The sequence below is a fragment of the Microtus pennsylvanicus genome, chromosome 3, assembly GCF_037038515.1.
Source record: "Microtus pennsylvanicus isolate mMicPen1 chromosome 3, mMicPen1.hap1, whole genome shotgun sequence".
In the NCBI taxonomy this organism is placed as follows: domain Eukaryota; kingdom Metazoa; phylum Chordata; class Mammalia; order Rodentia; family Cricetidae; genus Microtus; species Microtus pennsylvanicus.
This window is the reverse complement of record NC_134581.1, coordinates 84,977,391-84,999,981: the sequence shown is the minus strand read 5'-3', so window position 1 is coordinate 84,999,981 and position 22,591 is coordinate 84,977,391. Positions and strand designations below refer to the sequence as shown.

General features: G+C 43.4%; 1 protein-coding gene across 2 annotated transcripts in view; it reads left to right on the top strand.

The window, feature by feature from the left end:
• The window catches only part of Cdon (cell adhesion associated, oncogene regulated), an 87,587-nt gene that overhangs the window by 32,585 nt on the left and 32,411 nt on the right, over positions 1-22,591 (top strand). For both annotated transcript variants that reach the window (XM_075966391.1, XM_075966390.1), the window contains exons 5-11: positions 684-827; positions 1,476-1,766; positions 3,483-3,752; positions 9,498-9,851; positions 15,377-15,666; positions 16,438-16,612; positions 19,684-19,815. In XM_075966391.1, the coding sequence (XP_075822506.1) occupies positions 684-827; positions 1,476-1,766; positions 3,483-3,752; positions 9,498-9,851; positions 15,377-15,666; positions 16,438-16,612; positions 19,684-19,815 (1,656 nt within the window). The remainder of the gene's footprint in view (positions 1-683; positions 828-1,475; positions 1,767-3,482; positions 3,753-9,497; positions 9,852-15,376; positions 15,667-16,437; positions 16,613-19,683; positions 19,816-22,591) is intronic.

Below are 22,591 nucleotides of genomic sequence, written 5' to 3'. Positions count from 1 at the left end.
CCACATGGATGTGTAGATGCTCTGTCACTTTCTTCCCCTTTCTCTGGTAGAGCGTATCACACCTGGTGTAAGTTGGGTATGTTTTGTTTGTTAGTCGCCCCTTTATCTGCCACCTCGTTCTGCCTATTGGAATGTCAAATGCATTAATGCAGGGATTTTGCTTTCCTCATTTCTATGGCATGTGTGCCAGGCCATGGCTGGCGGAGAATAGCTACTCTGTGTGCATTTACTAAGAAGCGTGATGAGTAGCCAGTGACTGAACACTGCGGCAGCCATAGGTCAAGATGTGTTTACTACGTCTTTGTCCAAATGATGTTCTTGTGTTTCAGACTCTGACTGTCTGCTGAAGGTTTTGCTGTATAAGCACGGTTGGGCTTGACTTTCCTTTCTTGGGTAATAATGCTTCTTTGGCTGCACATTCGCTGCCAGTCTTCTGTGTGAATCTCAGCAGTCTCTGCTAGTTCCAGGTGTGTGGTAGGGGTCTGTAGAGCCTGGAGCGCTGTAGGTGAGGATGACCTTGGCCTTCTGGTCCTCCTTCCTCTACCACCCTCGTGCTGGAATTATAGTCATGTGCCACTGTTTCATATGATGGGTGCTGGGGTTGAGCCCAGCTTTGTGCCAGGCAAGGGTTCTACAACTGAGCTGCATCTGTAGCCCTGACTGCATCCCTCTACCTTCCCCAGGGAACTACGTAATCCTCCCCTCGGGAAATCTTCAGATTTTGAATGTGTCCTCGAAGGATAAGGGGTCATACAAATGTGCTGCTTATAATCCTGTCACCAGTGAATTGAAGGTTGAACCCATTGGCCGGAAGCTCCTTGTGAGTCGTAAGTATCTGGGAGAATGTTGGTGGCTAGGGAAGGAAGATTCCTCACAAGTGTGGCTCAGGAAGCCTTGGTAAAAGAGAGTTCAGCATGTTTTTCAACACTGGTTTTATTTTATTATTATTATTGTATGGGTATTTTCCCTCATGTATGTCTGTGCACCATGTGCATACCTGGTCTTCAAGAGGCCAGAAGAGGGCATCATATCCTCTGGAAATATATAGATAGTTGTAAACCTTAATGTGAGTGCTAGGAGTAGAACCTGAGACCTCTGTAAAAGCAGCCAGCGCCCTTAACAGGACTATACTTGCTTTTATTTTGTTTTTTAAAGATCTATTTATTTTATGCATATGAGAGTTTTGCCTGCATATATATGTGTATGCACCGCATCTGTGCCGGATGCCCAAGGGGTATATCAGATTCCCTGGCACTAGATTTATGGATGGTTGTGAGCCACCATGTGTGTGCTGAGAACTGAACCTGGGTCCTCTGCAAAAATAACAAGTCCTCTTAGCTACTGAGCCATCTCTCTAGCCCCCATGGACTTGTTGGAAATGGAAGCAGCTTCCCGGGTTCACAGATCAGCTAAGGGAGAAGGTGGATTTCTAATAGTCATTTCTAATACTGCTTTGTGTTCCCTTCCTTTTCCAGGCCCTTCCTCAGCAGACGGTTTTCACATTCTTCACCCTGCTCTTTCTCAGGCATTGTCTGTCCTCCCTCACAGCCCTGTTACCTTGGAGTGTGTGGTGAGTGGGGTCCCGGCCTCACAGGTGTATTGGCTGAAGGATGGGCAGGATGCTGTGTCAGGAAGCAACTGGAGGAGGCTTTACTCTCATCTTGCCACGGCTAGCATTGACCCAGCAGACTCGGGAAACTATTCGTGTGTGGTGGGCAACAAGTCTGGAGATGTTAAACACGTCACTTACATGGTCAATGTTCTGGGTAAGGTCTTACTTATTCAATACAGAGATTTCATTTCAAGTCACATCATTTTCCTGGTCTAACTGATGTTTGAAGGATATTTGTGAGCTAAAAATGAGATACAGAATATTAAGAAATATCTACACTGGTAGCTGGAACGTGGGGAGAGCTTGGTGCGTGTGTGTGTGTGTGTTCATGCATGTGTGTGTGCATGTGTGTGTGGTCCTTCAGCGGCAGCTAAGATGGAACTGACTAGAGGTATCACCTCACAAAGAAATCCAGCTGTTTACTTCTTACCTTTTTGTTATGTTTGGCTGATAAAATCCTTCCCCATTTCTGTAGATAGTCTTTATTTCGGAACATTGCCGTCAGCAGCTGCCATCATTATCCTGTAGCATTGGAAAATGTTTCCTTCATCAAAACAGAGTCTTCTGAAAACTAGAAAGAAATGAATAGGAACTGGTCTCGTTAAACAGGACTTTTGTAAATGTTTTTTTTACATTTGATTTATACTCATAACCTGATGTAGCTTAGTTACACTGGGATTAATATAAATATGGCAAGTGAGCTTTAAAAATTGGTGATGGGGCTGGGTGTACAGTTCAGTGTTAGAGTAGCCTAACACATGCATGACTTTGGCTTTGATTGCCAGTGCCAGAAAAACTGACCAGACAACCAAAGAAAAAATCCCCCGAAAACTCTAAACCCAGTGGTAATCGGAACTGGATTAATACGATCACTGCTTATTTGGGGCAGATACTGAAAGTGTTGGGGAATGACGTACTTTCAAGACTAAGAAGTGACTTTAAGCCAGGAATCCCAGCTCGGACCTTTAATCTCAGCACTGGAGCCAGTGACAGGCAGATCTTTGTGAAGCTGGCCTAGTCTCCATGGCAAATGCCAGTACATAGAGGCAGCGCTGTCTCAGAACAAAGCTCTGTGGAAACTAAAGTATTTTGCCTGTTATTCATATAGTGTCAAAGTAGAATTGACTGCAGACAGAATTTATGGATTTATATAGTGAGGCTGGGTAGGTTTAGTCCACTTAGTGCTTCCTCTTCACGGGGATATGCACCTCTACCCTCTTCTGACTGAACTTGAAAGCCTTGGCTTGGGGACCTTGGGCAATGTCATGGCCGTGCAGCTAACAGGATGCCACACACATCCTGGATAATGTGGCCTACAAATTGGTTGTGTTTGGTGAGGTCCCTGATGCACCAGCTATGGCTTGGCTTGCTGATGTTCTTCATCCATTTTGGCCCCTGTTAAGACCCACAGCCAGAGGTACCCCAGGGCCATGGCTGCTGCTCTTTAGTGGTGGTCACAACAGCCCCATCATCAGAACTTAAAACAAAAGCATTATTTGATGCATTTAAAAGATTCTCATTTTGAATAAAGCTTTGTTGTCTCCTGTTTGGTATACGATCTAGAGAAACTATTACGTAATGTTAAATGTTAAGAGAAGAGCAGGGTAGAAATGTGTGTGTGTGTCCGCGTGCACGCATGTGCACATGCACACGAGGTATAAAATGGGTGGGCCAATATAAAAAAGATTCTAACTTAGTAGCACTATACCTATTCTGCTGGTGAACATTAAAGTGGATTTCTTAGTGTTTCTTGACCACATAGATGGAAGAATGAGTGTCAATAAAGGACACAGAGGGATTTCACATTCAATGCTACAGACAGGTGCCCCATGACTTGTGTGGTAGTGAAACACGCCTGCTTTCTTTACAGAGCATGCTTCAATTTCTAAAGGACTACAGGATCAGAAAGTGTCTCTGGGGGCCACTGTGCATTTTACCTGTGATGTTCACGGGAACCCAGCCCCCAACCGCACCTGGTTTCATAACGCACAGCCTATTCGCCCCTCCCCACGGCACCTAGCCGAAGGAAATGGACTGAAGATCACCGGGGTTACCATGGAAGACTCTGGGCTGTATCAGTGTGTAGCAGACAATGGGATTGGATTCATGCAGTCTACTGGAAGACTTCAAATTGAACAAGGTGTGCTTTTAAGTTGTATAATCACAAGCAATTTTCCTTCATAGGTAGGCTTGTTCAGTAATTAGAAATGAAGTTATGTTATTGAAAGAAAATAATCCTACTACCATATAAGAACCATATTTTTCATGATCTTTGTAGTGGTAGACTGGCATTTCCATGATAAAGCTGTCTTATTTAATCAAGTTCATTTAAAAAATTGTTTTGTGATAGAGAGATGGCTCATTGGTTAACAGCTGCCCTTTCAAGGGGACCCAGGCTCAGCTCTCAGCACCCAGCCCTCAGTTCTCAGCACCCAGCCCTCAGCTCTCAGCACCCAGCAATCAGCACCCTATGAGTAACTCCAGCCTCAGAGGATCCACTACCCTCTTCTGGACTATGTGGGCACCAGGCACACAAGTGATACCACAACAAACATGCAAACAACAAAATTGCTCTCCCTATTCCTGCCAGCATCTAACGGTCAGAAAGTCTTTTCTTTAGAACCAACTGGTTTTATTAGTTTCTTGAATAGCCTTCTATGTACATATGCAAGCAGTTATATACCACAGGTGTGTGTGTGTATATATATATGTTTTTATTGTCTTTTAAAAACATAAATAGCAGCAGAATTCTTTCCTTTAAAAGTTTTACTTCACCTATAGTTTGAATTTTTTCTCACATGGCACATCAAAGCATATTTTTATTCTTTAAGAAAATTGGCTGCTTACTATTCCATTTTATAGTTGCAGAAATTTGACTAGCATCTTCTTGATAGCTGTTTGAGGTGTAATGAGTATCTTAATTATTCTGCATATGTGCGAGTATCTCTAAAAGAAATTCCTAGAAGGGAGCTTGCAAAATAAGGATATATATATATATATATATATATATATATATATATATATATATATGTTGGAAATTTTAATAGATGCTATTACCAAATTTCCCTTCATAATTATCATAATTATCAAAGGCCATGGAGGGAAGCTGCTTACTTCCTATGGCTTGCTCAGTCCACCCTCTTATGGAAGCAGGACCACCAGCCCATTGGTGTCACCCCCCAATGAGCTGGGCCCTCCTCACCAATCACTAGTTAAGAAAATGCCTTACAATTGGATCTTTTGGAGGCATTTTCTCAATTGAGGTTCCCTCCTTTTAGATAACTCTAGCTTGTGTCAAATTAACGTAAGACTAGCCAGCACAATCAGTCATGTCCTGTGGGAAGACGGCCAGCATGGAATTTAGGGCTATTATAGTCTTGTGTGCTTACCAAAGAAAACGAGTGAGGTTGAAAATTATTAAGTAAATCAAAGGAACATTAGAGTAGGTTCAAAGAAAGCAGAGGACGAGAGAAACAAAGCCAAGAGCAGAAAGCATCAAAGAAAGGTGAAGCACAAGATTAATAAGCATAGAAATTGGTTCTTTGTAAAGTCTAATAAAGTGGACCAATAGTTGGCAAAACTAAGTAAAGAAATAGGTATAAATGGACAGTTTTGGGGGGGAGTTGTAAATCTCACTATAGAGATTAAAAAAGTAATAAAGTAATTGTTAGGGCAGTAGATTACAAATATAAGCAGAGCTGTGGTGTTAGCTTCCTACCACTGTGACAGAATACTTGAGATGATTAGTTTAAAGAGAAGGCTTTATGGTAGCTCATAGCTTCAGATTTGGTCCTTGGGCCTGTTGCTTTGGGCTTATGGCAGGCAGCACAGTAAGTGGGTCATGGCCGAAGGAAGTGCTGAAACAGACCTGCTTACTTCCTGGCTGGGAAGCAGAGAGACGGACAGTGTGTGTGTGTGTGTGTGGTGTGTGTGTGTGTGTGTGGTGTATGTGTGTGTGTGTGGTGTGTGTGTGTATGTGTGTGTGGCGTGTGTGTGTGTGTGGTGTGTGTGTGTATGTGTGTGTGGTGTGTGTGGTGTGTGTGTGTGTGGTGTGTGTGTGTATGTGTGTGTGGTGTGTGTGTGTGGTGTGTGTGTGGTGTGGTGTGTGTGGTGTGGTGTGTGTGGTGTGTGTGTGTGTATGTGTGTGTATGTGTGTGTGGTGTGTGTGTGGTGTGTGTGTGTGGTGTGTGTATGTGTGTGTGTGTGGTGTGTGGGGTGTGTGTGTGTGTGGTGTGTGTGTGTGTGGTGTGTGTGTGTGTGGTGTGTGTGTGTATGTATGGTGTGTGTGTGGTGTGTGTGTGTGTGTGTGTGTGTGCACGCACGTGTGGACGTTCCCAGTCTTCCCTCAAAGGACACACCCTCAGCATCCTAACTTCTTTTCAACCAGGCCCCGTCTTGTTCAGATTTCATTGTCACTCATGGCAGGCTGGTGACTAAACTTTCAACTCATGGGCTTTTGTGGATTCGGACTATAACATGTGTAAAAGCGAAGGGAAACTAGAACTTAGCAAGGCTCTGACTTAAAGTAAATAAAAAGCCTGAGCAGTTCTCCAGCTCTGACAGAAATTGAATTAGGAGTTAAATTCCTCCCACAAAGAAAACACCAGGCCAGATGGTTTTGTAGATTCTACCAATTTGCAAGTAATAGACCTTTCCAGATATTACACAACTCTCCCATAGAAAGGGGGCAATGGAAAACCTCCAGTCAGTACAGTCTTGAGTCCCAAATCACAGCAGGGTGGGATAAGAAAGTGAGCTAAATCAGGTCTTATTTGTGAACATAGGTATAAGAATCATAAATAATATACCAGCAAGCCAAGCCAAGAACGTATAAATTATAATTATTTATTTATATATATATATATATCTGAAAACAATTGTTTCAGAAGTCTACCATAAAATGTATTGTTCACCTTGTTTACTGTATAAAGGAGAAAAACCATCATTATTTCATAAAGAGTAGGAAAAATGAGACAAAATTGACAGTCAGAAAAATGGGAGTAGAACTTGATAAAAGGTATCTAACAAGGACTCGGATAAAACATCTCTTACCATGAAAGTGTAAAAGGTACCCTCTTTAGAGTTTACTCTAGGTATCCATGTACGAGAGAGTTCAGCCAGGACAGAAAGAAACAAAAGAAATCAGAAGGAGGATAGGCTCCAAAGAAAAACTCTCTCAAAAAAACCTCAAAAAACAAACCAAACCAACCAACCAAACAAACAAAAAAAAACAGAAAAAAAAAAGAGTAAGTGCTCTTGCTAGGCAGCACTTGGGAGGCAGAGGCAGGCGGAACTCTGTGAGTTCGAGGCGCCAGCCTAGTCTACAGAGCGAGTTCCAGGACAGACTCCAAAGCTACAGAGAAACCCAGTCTTAAAAGACCCAAAACCAAACCAAGACAAAGAAATTAGAAGGAAATAATCCAAATAGTTATTAATTTATATCCAACATTGCCGTTGTACAATATCCACAGTGCTTGCTAGCTCTTATTTATTATACATTTTCTGATTAAAATATTAACTTTTAGGAAGAAATTAGGTGTAGACCTAAATAAACACAAATCATTTGCCTTCCTGTATACTAGCAACAAACAGAAAATATTATTTAAGAATCACTTTTTATATTAGTAACAAAGTTTCATAGAAAGACATTCTAGGTCATGGGTAGCAAAACTTGGAGTTATACAGTTATCTGGTCTTTTCAGACTTTTCTGTAGATTTATGCTGCTTCAAATGAAATCTTATCAGAATAGTTTGAAGACTTTAGCTGGGCTTTAATGGCATCTGCCTGTAACACCAGCACTTGGAAGGTAGAGGCAGGTGGATCAAGAGTTCAGGGTTATCCTTGACTGCATAAGGAATTTGAGTCCACCTTGGGTTACATGAGAGTATATGTGCCTCTCTGTGTGTGTGTGTGTGTGTGTGTGTGTGTGTATGTGTGTGTGTACCCTTGATAAAATGATTATAAAAGGTATAAAGATAATCCGAGGCCCAAGAGTAGCTAATGTACTCTAAAAGCATGGGGCACTTGCTGTAAGCATAAAAAGCCAGTACAGTTTTCAAGTTAGATTGCTACAGGAACAAATAAACTCTTGGACATGGCAGAGACTGACGAAAATAGATTTACTTGGAAGGACCTGACTGAACTGGTATTGTATACCCCATAGGGGATATTTGCTTCAAGTTTTGACTTGTGGTAATTATCAAAATGAAAACAGAAAGCAAAAATTGAATCTCTAACTCACACGGAACATAAAGATAAATTCACAAGGGAAAGTTTTTGAGGACTGGGTTGGAGGGTATTTGTATGATCTATGAGTCAAACGTTTTAGCAAGTCATGTAAAGCATTTATGAATGGCACATAAACCTGCCAGGAGATGTTCAGCTTCATCAGTCCTCAGGGACATGCATGTTAGGGCTCGTCAGAGCGTTCATACTCATTCACTTGGCAAAGGTTCAGAAATCTGTGAAGATGGAGTGTCTTTAGTTTTGTCAGACATGGTAAATAGGTCTGCAGAAAAAGAAGCATGCTGGGAGAAAATGTCTTCTCTGATGACCAATATTTTATTGTGGCCTCACTTAAAAATCTCTTCAGAAAAAAATCCAGAACTAGAAGGGAAGACTTGGTGCCATTTTGATTTAGAAACAAAAATGCTGTTCGTGCCCATGATAAATAGTATGCCAGTTTTCACTTAAAATAGGTTTTCTTCCTCTCAGATTTTCTCTAATTGGATTTCACCAGAACCATCCATTTTCTTGAAGGAGTATTATGTAGTTTATCCTTCTTTACTTTTTTCACGTTATGGTCTGAGGTTCTGGCTTCACCTCTTCTGTCTTTACTCCAGTCAAGTAGGCATTGTGTACCTATTGGAATCTTAGTAGATTTGTTTATATACATTTCTTTCAGGGGAACAGGGAATCTGTGTGGGGAATTTGAGGAACCTACAATTATGAAAGATTATACTTTTTAAAAATTATACACTGCAAGCCTGGTGTGATGGCTCATGCCTTTAATTCCAGCATTCAGAAGGTAGAGACAGGTGGATCCCTAAGTTTGAGGCCAGCCTGGTCTACAGAGCAAGTTCCAGGACAGCCAGGGATACACAGAGAAACCTGTCTTAAAAAAACTGCTCTCCCCCAAATTACACACAACATCATGCATGCATGACCTGGTATTGGAAGCCTGACGGGTGGCAAGGGAATGGAGAAAAGGCAGACAGACACACAGACAGAAAAGCTGGCATTGGATGGGCTGTGTGTGCTCTGATAGAGAACCCCTAAGATGCAACAACCCAGAAACTCAGTGCCTTTATTTGTACAGCACAGCACGGGGGGGGGGGGGGGGGGGGGGGAGGTTAGCTGGTCTCTGTAGGGGAGCAGTCTCAGGTTGCAGTCATCCAGGGCGACACAGCTGCAGTTCTTTGTTCTTTGAACATACTCAACATTTGCACAGGGACCAGAGCAAGGCTTTGCCAGTTCCTATGGGTTTGAGGCATGGAGGTACTTGTCAATAATACACGTTCACTCAGGATTCCATCCTCTCCTTACACATTTACTATGGCTTCCTCTGTACTCCTCAGTTATGTTGATTTGTGTGTGTGTGTGTGTGTGTGTGTGGAGTTGGATCCCTGGAACCTACATGGTTGGAAGAGATCTCAAGTGGATTCCAGGGATCCAACTTAGGTTGTCAGGCTTGGTGGTGAGTGCCTCTCCTGGCTCTGAAACATTGTATTTTTCCGCTGTCAATTTTACTTGGCGAAAGTTGAGAAGGGAGCCAATCGGAGGGGATATCTTTGCAGTATCGTTTTAGCAACTGGATGAAATTACTTTAAAGAGAAGATGTTATCGTGTTCCTCGTTTTGATTCTGTGAATTGTGTTTCTAATAGACAGTGGACTGAAGCCTGTTATAGTCACGGCACCGGCAAACGTAGAGGTGACGGACGGAGACTTTGTGACCTTGTCTTGCAATGCCACTGGAGTGCCTGTCCCAGTCATTCATTGGTATGGCCGCCATGGATTGATAACCAGCCATCCATCTCAGGTCCTTAGGTCCAAGTCCCGAAAGTCCCACCTGCTCCGACACAGGGACCCGAACCTGGAGCCTGTCTACTTCATCATGTCCCGAGCTGGCTCAAGCTCTCTGTCTATTCAGGCAGTTACTCAGGAACATGCTGGGAAATACACCTGCGAAGCTACTAACGAACACGGCGCCACACGGTCCGAAGCATTCCTCACAGTCGGTGAGTGGCTTTCGGTGGTCTTCTCAGTACAACACTGCCTTTTATAGTGCGGAAAGGATGATTTGAGATGTTATTTTAATGAATGTGTATTTTCCCTGTGGCAATGAAATATAGGGCCGTGTTTGGGGGTGTTTTGCTGTATAGGAACCAGGTGGGCCTGGGTCTCCATTTCTTGTTTAAGTCTTACTTGGGAATGAGCTCAAAGTACAATCTGTCTTTGTGACTAATGGCTTTGGGTTGTGAAGTACTGAGGAGGTTATTTCATGTAGTTTTCAGAGGCGACCTGAGAAGCAAGATTTAAGGTATGAAGGGTTGGCTTGTATGTAAACGTATGGTCCTATCATATGCCCATATGTGGCGATGTAAGTTATGTTCCTAATGGGATGATTAGTAGAATTTCTGTTCTCCTGGTTTGTCATGATGATGATGATGACTTAGTGGTTTCACATGACTTTTGAAGTACTCAAAGTCTGACCTTACTTCAGTGGGCACGTAAAGCAATGCTCCCCAAGGTTCAGTCAGCAGATGGCTGAGTTGGTTTGTTAAGCCTTCAAGTCAGATGAGTAGGTTGTTGCTGTGTTCGCTGAGACACGATAGGCTATCCAGTACTGCTTTTTACAGGGATACAGGTTCCTGCCCTAGGCACACACTCCTTTTGGGGTTTCATGTGACCTTTTTCTGCCTGGATCCTCTGATGTCTTTTCTGGTCATAAAGTGGGATCCAGTTCAGTGTTTATCCTGGAGTTCACTGTGGGGCTCCAGAATTCCCCGCTTTAATTAGTTCCCAGTCCAGGCTTTCATGGGTGTTCTTGCCTCTCCTGTCATTCATAGATGTCCTGAAGGCAGAGGAGGAACCTTAGGGTGGTCCTGGCAGAATAGCGCTGGTGCGAGAGTCTGGGTGTTAGCATTGCTGTTTCTCATGTAAGCGGGGTCTCTAGCTAGAAGTGTGGAAGAGCTAGGCCCCGCACTCTCACATGTGCTCGCCGTGGCTGTTAGAGGTGGACTGGCTGCCGAACTCTGCTTGCTTCCCGATCTGTGTCACTGCCGTCCTGTTCACATGCAAGTCTAAGAGGCCAGGAAAGCTGTTAGAATGGTGCTACGAGTGCTACAGTGTTACAATATAACATAGCAGGTTACAGTTATTGCTATCTAATTACTCATAAATTATAGTTATTCATTGTGATATTTGTTGCAGGAAAAGGTAGTTACTTATTTTAGTAATCTTAAGTAGAGGCACTTGAATGTTACATACATACATTCAGACAGATGAGTATGTATGTGCATATATGTGGATGCATTTGTATATACATATTCTACTGGGCAAAATAGAGTGGCACAGCTTAGAATTATTAGCTGCTGATAGGTCGCAGGAGCTGCCTGGGTAGAATGTGGCAGGCATGATTATTTTATGCAAATGTACAGCAGCATAAGGAGATGTAGATGTTATGATTATAGCTACTGGAACTAGATATTTTGTTTTTCTCACTTTATATATGTGAAGTCCGAAACACTTAAATTTCATAACCTAACTTGCTTAGATTAGATCTTTCACAGTCTCCTAAGCTCCAGATCCTGTCCCAGTAAATGCCATCTTAATGAGCAGCAACCCCGTCAGTTACATCTTACCCACCTGGGCATTCCACGCCCCAGAAAATTATTAGGACCCAGCTGAGTTTGCTAAAGCTCAAACACTTCATGTTAACACAGTTCTTTGCATAGAAACCTGAGCCCAGTTCAGCTTCGGTTACTTTGTTTAGTGTGGAGAGGGAGAGCAGGGTCTGGAAGCAAGGTGACACCTCCCTCTCTTCTCTGTCCAGAGACCTTGAGCTTTTGAGGTCTTGGATGTACAGTATTACAGGGTGAGTTGTATCTGTAACTGTAATGGGGGCTGGCGCGGTGTCCTGCAGTGTGGTGTGGATGTGAATGGTCACCATGGGAACGCTTTGGTCAGCTGTGGTTGTGTTCCATGTTTCATTAGTTTCTGTGTAGACTCGTTGAATTCATTGACGTGCCTATAATTTTTCCTAATTCAAAAGCAGTGTACCATTAAGCTGGGGGGGGGGGGGCGGTTCATGCTTCTAATCAACAACAGGGCTAGTCCAGACTGTGGAGTGAGAACCTGTCTCAAAGGACCAAACCAAAGCAAATCTGTCCAAAATGAGGGCATGAAATTGGGAGACTGGGGTGGGGGTGCTCAGGAGAAATGGAGAGAGGTAGTGATAGGCAGATATGATCAAAAGGCAAAGTATAAGTGTGTCAAATTTACAAAGAATAAACATTATTCTTTTAAATACGGAAATAGAATTCTGCTTACTTTACAGTGTTGTTTGAGGATAAACTGAGATAATAATGATGAGCACTTTCAAGTATCCACCCTTAACTTACAGTGATTTTATCTACAGGTTTTCAAGAAACAGTGGTACACTTTCAGTAGAAAAAAACATTTGCCGGGCGGTGGTGGCACACGCCTTTAATCCCAGTACTTGGGAGGCAGAGGCAGGTGAATCTCTGTGAATTCGAGGCCAATTCTGGTCTACAAGAGCTAGCTTCAGGACAGGCTCCAAAGCTACAGAGAAACCGTGTCTCGAAAAACCAAAAGAAAAAAAAATTGGATTTAGGCCTTTTCCTGGGCTGGCAGGACGAATGTGACCCTGGGCAGTACAGTCAGCCATTCCAGACAAGGAAGACATGAATACTGTAGTGTGCTGTTGCTAAGTGATGGTGTCCGGTGGGTGGGAATATAAATGTACCTTTTCAACTTAATATTTTTAATTTATGATGAGTTTCTTGGGATAAAATGAAAAGCATTGTATGGCTAATCTTCAGACAATACCTAATATAACCTTTTAACTACTCAAACTATATTCTTTGCAATAGTAGATGCTAGTTAGTCCCCCACCCCCATTTTAAAAGTCGTGGCAGACTGCACTGCAGGAGTAGCAGAAACCGAGTTGTGATGCTCTTGCAGTGGACAGGCTGCAGAAGAGCGTTTCTCTTACGCTTCTGTATAAACCGAGGTATATGGTATGGAAATGCTTCTGTGGCCAGATACCACTTCCTAGTGGTCAGCTGCCTGGAGAATCCTAATGAAACAAGAGTCCATCTCCACCACCCAAGCCACAGCTAATCCCCTCCTGTCAGAGCCCGCTTCTCTGCACTAGAAGGCACCACATCCACCCTAAATGTCCACTCCATTCTGACTCACTAGGTAAACACGCTCCTTCCAGGAGCAATATTTTCAAGTTGTCTCAGCGAACGTAATTAGTTTTCTTCTGCAGCCTTTCACACTAGCTTCTTATTTTCTCTGATGGAGATGATTCTAGGACATCCTTTCTCTCTTATACTAACACTGGTAGCCTGTGTCTTTTGGGTCTTTGTGTGTGTGTGTGTTCTAGAATCACACCCACCTTTGGTGAGGACTCTGACTTCATTGTAGGGGTAACTATTTCCTCTGCTCACTTCCTTCTCAAGGGAGTGAATAACGGCATCTTTTGTTGTCAGTATTAGCAGCACTGGAGAGAAGCCAAGCTGTCGGTCCTTGGGTTTATTACACTGACAGCCGTTTTTCCTGCAGATCTCACTCACACCCCCCCTGTTCTTCTCACAGGACCCTACTGCATCCTTCCACAGCCCTTCCCTAGGGTTTCAGAACTCCAGCACCTCCTGTCTAAAGCAGGGGGAAGGTCTCCTCTCTACCTGAGAATTAACTGAGATGGTTCATATTAAATACCTTGTATAATTCTTGGCACAAAAATGGTCTCAGTCGTTTTGGATATATGCCTCTTTGTGTGTATAAAAATTATTATTTTTACCTTGTTTTATATGTTATAAATTCTTTTTTTTTAATGGGCCAAGCAGTGATTTAATTAATACAGTTTCTGCATGATTATTTCAGGGCAGCCAGGAACAAACAAGCAGGCCCCTCCCCCAACACTTGAGGTCACTGATCTTTTTTTTTTTTTGTTGGTTGTAGAAGCTAAGCTTTAGACTGTCAATTTTTAAATGATATTTGTATTAATTCTTTTGAGACCTTCATAGCACTTTTTGAACATATTCACCCTCCCTTCTCCAACTATTCCCATGATGACCCTCCACTCTCCCATCACTTCCTGCCCAACTTTGAGATTTCTTTTTCCCCTTATCGAGTCCAGTTTGTGTTGCCCAGCTAGTTTTGGGAGTGGGGCCTGCCCTGCTATGTGGTTAACATTAGAAAAACAAAACAAAACCTGAGTCTTCCTCTCCCAGCAGTTATCCTGGCACTAGCTCCTGACTCCTCTGTGCTGGGATTTTATCTGGTCACATTGTATCTTCAGCCGTGAAGGGGTGTTGGAAATGCTGGTACCAGCTGGCATTCTGTGCGTCCAGCCCATAGAATGGTGCTACCCATTTTGGGGACGGGTCTTCCTACTTCAGTTAATTCAGCCTGGAAATTCCCCCATGAGCATGCCCAGAGGTTTTCTTCTGTGAAGGTTCCGGATCTCATTAAGATTAAACCTCATAAGTGCAATACCTGTTAACGAGTACTGACTGCTCAGATTAGTGGCACAGCCTTTTGCTGTTCTTTCCCACTCTGTTCTGTTCTGCTAGTTAGCTAGATGCAGATGGGGTGTTCTTGCTTTTGCCTTGTTTGGCGTCAGTGATTTGGAACTTGACTATAAGAGGACACAGCCAAAGTAGCTTCACTCTCCTGTGGACTTTTGTGGAAGTGGGCCCTCATCTCCACTTCTGTTGTCCATGAAATCTCTGCACGAGACCAGCTGGCACATGTCTGTGGGGCAGCCAAACCCTGAGAACAAAAGTAAAAACAGAAGGAATAGGGTTTCCTGAAGCTTAAGCTGAGATTCATTTATTTGTCATGTATGTGGAGATGGGTGTGCATGCCATGGTGTACATATGGGGGTCAGAGGGCAACTTGTAAGAGTTGTTTCTCATCTGCTATGTGGGTTCTAGAGATGGAGCCCAGGTTGTCGGGCCTGTGCCTTTGTCGACTGAGCCATCTCACTCTCCCGATGTTCTTTTCGGTCACTTTGTTCCCAGTAGAATGCATCATCTGCTGCGTTGGACTTACCAGGTTCTTTGAAACTGAGTTACTAAATTGTTACTGAAAAAACTGAATATTAATACAAAGCTAAGTAAAAATGAAAGTATTTTCACTAGTCAACTATCCCCAAACAATCCCTCTGCTTTCCCATGAGTAGACAGATTGATAATAGAGGTTAGATGCCACTCTGAAACAGTAAAATGTGGCTTGTTTTTGTTTTGTTTTTTGTTTTTTAGAGACAAGGTTTCTTTGTAACAATCCTGGCTGTCCTAGATCTCACTTTGTAGCTCAGGTTGGCCAGGAATTCACAGAGCTCTGCCTGCCTCTGACTCCTGAATGCTGGGAAATGGTACTTGTTTTAATGTCTCAGATTCAAGTTGTGCTTAGAATGTCAGCATAAACACTGATATTAACTTTGTAGAAGATGCTGGAAAAGTGAACTTCTTCAAGCCGTCTTCCCTTATTCCTGTCCTTCTCTATGCAGTTCCTTTTGAAACAAATACCAAAGCAGAGTCGGTCACACCTTCTGAAGCGACTCAGAACGATGAACGAGACCCAGGAGATGCTCCAGAGTCTAGCTTGCTGCACTTGTTTCCAGTGAAGGTGCATTCTAGTGGAGTGGAACTGCCAGCAGAGAAAAACGCCTCCGTCCCCGATGCTCCTAACATCCTGAGCCCCCCACAGACCCACATGCCAGACACGTACAACCTGGTGTGGAGGGCAGGGAGGGATGGCGGACTGCCCATCAATGCCTATTTTGTGAAGTACCGAAAGGTAAAGCCTTCCCATTCATTCTTAATTTCTCATTCCTTAACCCTGTGTATGTGTGAGACATTTGCTTATGTTTTACGTTTGTGGGAGGGTAGAAAGGTAAGTGTTCTAGAGTAAGTTTGTTGGTGGTATCTCCACCAGTCAGGCTAAATTGACAGATCTTAGAAAACCAGTACGGATGGAGTATAAATACCCCCCAAATTGAAGTATGAATCCAAAGTAACCATAACATTTCCCTGTCTTTCCCTCCTTCCCACCCTGTCAAGGCTAGTGATTACCACTGAGCTCTGGCTCTAGCCTTACCACGTAACCATCTTCTATCAAACCTCTTGTTTTAACCCCCTGGGCATCAAACCTGTAAACTGCTTTGAAAACCTTGGTTCTGTCCTTTGCTAAGATTGTAGAACACTCGTCAAATAAAGGATACCTGCTAGAGCAAGGCCCTCGGGCCTTGTCTATGACCATCGTGTTGCAGTCTGACCTCTTGGGGGTCGAATTTTAAATGGTTTGGTTATTTATTTTGGTTGTGCTTGGCCCTCTCTATCTCTGGGTGATTCTCTGGGTGATTTTTTTTTTCTGCAGGCAGGCTTGTATTAAAGCAAAATCTAACAAGTCCTCTTATTTAACGACAGTAATACTTTTCATAAGACAAATGGCATTTTATCTGTTGCTGACAACAGTGCATCACTTCTGCAAATGAATGCTAGAGTTTTGTAACGAGGGGGAAGGTTTCTTGCCCGCCATCTCTCACTGTTCTGGGTCTCTCTTGAGCAGCTGGATGACGGCACTGGTGCAGTGGGCAACTGGCACACGGTTCGTGTCCCAGGGAGTGAAAACGAGCTGCATCTAACTGAACTGGAGCCATCGAGTCTGTATGAAGTTTTGATGGTGGCCAGAAGTGCAGCTGGTGAAGGCCAGCCTGCCATGCTTACCTTCCGGACCAGCAAAGGTGAGCGTCGTCTTCCAGCAGAGTGAACTGGCTGCTTCATGTCAATTTATTAGTAAGAATCCTGTTGGAGGGCTGGAGAGAGATGGCTCAGAGGTTAAGAGCATTGCCTGCCCTTCCAAAGGTCCTGAGTTCAATTCCCAGCAACCACATGGTGGTTCACAACCATTTGTAATGGGGTCTGGTACCCTCTTCTGGCCTGCAGACATATACACAGACAGAATATTGTATACATAATAAGTAAGTAGAATCCTGTTGGAGAGTAGAAATACAATATACAAATCCATTATGCATGCATACTGCAGCACCTTTTGGGGGCTACACTTAAGGGGTTGTACTATTTATTCCATTGTATTGTATTGTATTATGTATGTTGTATTATGTCTACACACATTTTTGCAGTTCATGCTCAGCAGCATTAAGGTGGGCATGGCAGGTGTATCAAAGGTAGTCAGGCTGAGATCCAACCCACTGCAGCTTACACTCTGATGAGGAAGATGAAGTGCATACTCAGCTTACATTCCAGACAAAGTCCAGTGTGGTTCTGGGACTTACGAAATGCTGTCCGTGCATTGGGCAGTACAGAAAATCAACAACGCTCGTCTTATGGAGTTTATGTGCTCGGTGGGAGGAGCATGTGCTGAAGTTCTGAGCACCTTGGGGATGGTGTTAACAAAGAAGTAACTTCAGGGATGGACTTGGGAAGTGTCTGAGTTATTGTAAACAGTTGGCCAGGGATATGGGCAGGATTAGTCAGCAGTGAGTTGTTTAGAGAGGGGGAAGTAGAAAACCCTTACACACCTGGGGAAACGAAGTGCTTGGTGTGCATACCAAAAATACCAAAGGGCCACTGTGATGAGCAAAGAGGGACGATGTCTGTCTCTCTGTGTGGCAGTGTGGGTGAGTCACACTGCACTCTGTGGAACTTGACTAGTCTTTGCTGGTGATGCCCAGTGAGCTAGGAGGAGCTGAAACATTTGGTCGGGAGTTATGGAGTCAGGTGTAATGGAGGAGGGTAGGGTGGGGGAAAGACAATGTGAACAGCACCGTGACAGAATTCCAGAAGGATCGTCTTGATGACCATCTCATGAGGGGAGTCCAGGTAGAAGAGGCCATGCTGGAGTGAACCAAATACAGGGAAATAATTCAGAAGTAGAGAGGGGAACCCCAAAGAATCATGCTCTACCCCAGTGTTGTAGGTGGAATTTGGACCACCAACTAGCTCCCAAATAAAGACATGGAGATTTATTATTAATTATGAATGCTCAGCCTTCGCTTAGGCTTGTCCCACTAGCTTTTTATTTTTTTTAAAGATTTATTTATTTATTATGTATACAGTGCAGGCCCGAAGAGGGCACCAAGCCTCATTATAGGTGGCTGTGAGCTACCATGTGGTTGCTGGGAATTGAACTCAGGACCTTTGGAAGAGCAAGCAAAGCTCTTAACCACTGAGCCATCTCTTCAGCCTCCCTCCCCCCCCCACTAGCTTTTTAAACTTAATTTAACCTGTTCCTAATTTATCTACATTTTGCCTCAGGGCTTTTTACCTTTTGTTCTGTATGTCCTACTTTTCTGCTTCCTCTGTCTGTCTGTCTGGCCCCTGCTGAGTCTAAATTCCTCCTCCTGCTTACTCTCCTGTCTGGATGTCCTGCCTATACCTTTCTCTCACTCTTGGTCACTCAGCTTTTGATTAGACCCATAAGGTGCCTTACGCAGGCAAAGTAAAACAGCAACACCAACACATCTTTCCATAGTTAAACAAACATTCAATAACAGTAAGGGAAGTGGCCTCTGAGGATTGGGAAGGACACATCCAGTGCCTTTGGGAAAGGACTTTTGTTTAGTCACTGTTGGATACTTCCCATTTTAAATGAATCTTCAGTTAGTTTTCACCACTCGGTCCTAGTTACTTATAGTCTGGCCTATAACCACTGAATAGCTAGCTGTTCCTGTTTAAAAACTAAAAAACTAAAAAAATAAAAAACCCAATTTCACTTTTACTTGTTGAAACATTAAAAGTCAGTGTGGCATTTTCCTGTAGAAAAACAACAGAACTCCTTAATTATAAATATTATTTTGGAATGAATACATGCAACAAAAAGGAAAATGGTCGAATCAGAACCTTGGTTCAAGTCCCTATATGGCTTCTTTCTCATGTTGTTGTATTAGTCAAGGTTCTCTAGAACAGAACCAGTACAAGTTCATAGACATAGATATATACATACACTAGACAAACATAGGTAAAGATGGACGTAGACATGCTTAGATAAACAGACATACATATACATATACACACAGACAGACAGACAGACATGGACATATACACAATCACATAGACATAGGCAGAGACATACATAGACAAAGAAGGACATAGACATGACATAGACTTTTTAAAACTAGCACACATTAAGTGGTAACACCAGTGTCTCTCGGGCTGAGAATCTCAGGTGGTTCTTGGTCCTGGAGGCCCAGTGGCTCAGCAGTTGGAGCAGCCTCACAGTGCTGACTCTCACTGGAGAGCTAACAACCTGGTACTTTCTCAGCCAGGAGGATTGCGGCCTCAGCAATCCCAGTCTGGTGCTAAAAACCTGAAAGGTTCCTGGAAAGCGTTTGTCCTCAGTCAGCAATGAGACTGGAAACACTGGAATAAGCAGTAGCAGCAGCTGGTTGAGTCTACTCAGCTGCTACCGGAAGGCCTGGGGGTGGGTCTTCCACACCGGTGAGGACAGCAGGGCAGTTCTTCACTCAAGGCTCCCTTCTCAGATGACTCTAACTTGTGGCAAGCTTACCTCAAAGCCGAACATCACAGTTGTTTCTTCCACGTGTCAATTCAAGTAGTACCATGAAGAAAGACATTTAGCTTTCTTTTAATGATACTAGAGAAAGACAAAATAATTTTGCCCCAGTTGTTGACATGAGCTAAGTAAAAGGGAGGTATTATGTTTAGACAGAGACACAGATATCTTTATAGCTGGTTATGTTTCATAATAATTTTTGTTTTGGTTATATATATATATATATATATATGTATGTATTCTTATTGGCTTATTGTTTCTTTAAAAAATACTTTACAGAAAAAATGACATCGTCAAAAAACACCCAGGCATCCTTTCTACCTGTGGGCATCCCTAAGCGTCCTGTTATTTCAGAGGCTTCCAACAGCAATTTCGGAGTTGTGCTTACGGATTCCTCTAGGCATAGCGGAGGTAAAGAATCTTCATCTTGTTTGTTTATAATGTCAGTGTTCTTTTTCACTTGGGGAGATAGGATAGAATGGGACATTTGTTATTTAGGTTATGTTCTACCCTGCATAGCTACTTTGTGTGTGTGTATGTATGTGTGTGTGTGTATATGTACATGTGTGTTTGTATTTGGGCATGTGTGTGTGTGTGTGTGTGTGTGTGTGCTTGTTTAGGCCTGAAGTCAAACCTTACTTATCCAAGGACTTTCACTTCAGAGCTACTTTTCAGTTACGTTAAGCATACTACTTATGTGAATATCAACTTTATAAGTGTTAAGACTGCACCTTATAGGTGAATATTTTACTGTTTACTTAACCCAACATGTAGACGTTACTGACTGCCAGTACAGCAGAGATAAAATAATCCTTGCTTTCAAGGATTTAAAGCCTAGTGGGTGATACAGACATCAGAGCACACACACCAGTAAACTGACTGCTAGAAAATGAAGAGACAGCTCAGCTTATAGGAGTAGAATGGATATACACAGGCACACCAGTCACAGCCAGTTTGTCCATTCCGCCCGTGCTTATACTCCTGGTGATTTGGAACCTCAGGAGAGTACGCAACTCGCCTCGATACAAAGGAGGGCACATGGTGGTTCACACGGCTGCTTGGCAACTTGAGCTGAGCCTCAGGAGACAAGAATGATGCTCAGATGAAGAAGAAGGACAGGCCAAGATAGCTTATGCAGATGGGCAGATGACATGTTGTGTTCAGTTAGTGTGGCTTATTTCTGTCAGGGATGATAGTAGTGTAAGGAAGCAGGTAGGTGTTTTAGGATACCTGTGGGTAAGGACACTTATTGCCTGACAGCCCAAGTTTGACCCCTGGGACACACACAGTGAAAGAAGACGAGAAATGGATTGTGCAAATTGTCCTCTGTCCTCCACACATGTGCTATATCATATGCCTCTCTACCCACAATACATACATACATACATACACACACACACAAATGAATCTCTACCCACAATACATACACACACACGCAAATGAATAAATATATAAGTAAACTGTAGTAAGAATTATTTAAAAATGTAATCTTTTCTTGGGAGCTATGAGGAGTCCTCGTACTTAGCCTGACAAGGGAGATTCCAGAATCATGAAGTGGTTTCCTCAGGGCAAGGTTCTTTTACTATTCTTGGGGTGTGTTGACCCCTATGAGTCCCCCAAATCCTAGAAACTTTATAATTTGTGGTAGTAGGGGGACTACATTCATGCTACCCCCTCAAAAAAAAGCCCTAAAGGATTTTAAAGAGGGAGAAATGCAAAGACATACCTAGAGAAGTAGGAAGATGACACCACTGGGTGAAGAAGAGGGAGGAAGGGTAGAGCCGAGGTCAGAGTAATGGAATCTGTGCTGAATGAGAGGAGGAAGTGTGGGAATGGACGCAAGGAACCATTTCAAAGGATTGTAGGTGAAGCTTCTGAATTTGGAGTCCACCAAACTGAAATACACACGTGAAATGATTCGTTTGTTGTGTATAACTGCTTCTTGAGGAGGACAGCTTGTGTGCTCTTCAGACGAGGTAACAGGCTCTGAGGTTTCTGTGTGCTAGCCAGTGGAGCTGCTGTGTGAAAGGGACAGTGTGCTCTTCCCTGTAGACATGCTCTCCCCAGTGGCTCTCCTTCCTGTCTGACCTGTGGCACTTGGTGAGTTTGAACCTTGCACAGTCACCCTGAGAAAGTCGCTTGGTTTTCGGTAAAGAGCTGCATTAACACTTCTGCTCCTCCCGTTTCTTTCCATTGCTTTCTACTGGAAAGGAATACCGTAAGTACCGCCTGCAGTTGCCTGCCAATGCCCCCGTCTGTTTACCCCGCAAGCCATCCGTTGTGTACACGTGCCATGTTCAGTGTGGCTTCCTTCGTATGCCTGAGACATGAGGGTTGAGTCCATGCTGAGTTGTAACAGGTTGCTTGAGAAGCACGGACTCAGAAAGATAAGGCTTCTTTAGTGGCTGCCCCAATACCGTGGCCCAGGGCAGCCTTCCGTGTCCAGCTTTAGCAACTTACTACCAGCACTCCAGAGGCCCCACTGGCCTTGAAAGCCAGATGTCCACAGGATTCACAGGCGGCTGATGTAAAGCAGAATGGCAGTGTAATTGTTCGGTGTAACTGTTTTGTGGGCCATTCTTGTAGGAGTCACGAAGGAAGCCAGTTACAACCACCGGCTTGCTTGTTCAGCAAGGGAAGTTAGGCCCTTGGTTTAAATGCTGGGTACCTCACTCCCGATGTTTCCATCTGCCACAAGGTCTAGTCCTAACTTGTGTCTTGTGGTCGTGCCCACAGCAAGCCGTTGTGCATGAGCTCTCTGGTCCACTTTTCTCTGTCAGTGCCATCGTCTCTTTGTGCACTGCTTCTGTCTCCCTCACATCCTCTCCTTCCCTCGTTACCATGCCAGTGTGGGTTTTGTCCTGGTCTAGCTGTGCATGTGCTGACAGACTGTTTCAGAGCAGCAATTCCTGAAGTCTTGAGGTGTATTCAGGGAGGGTAAGAGTCACAGTTACTGTAACCATCAATAGGTTCTGGGGTCTCTTTTACGGAATTCTGAAAACGTTTCAAATAAGAAAACATTTATGAGAATTGTTCATATACCAAAATTAAATGATTGCTTGCACCTGGCTTTAGTCATCATTCTAAAATAGAATGGCAGAACCTATCATGTTCATTAGCTCTTTCTTTGTGAGTTATTTATCATATCTGTAATCATTCGACTTTCCTTCCTTCCAGTTTCCTGTAC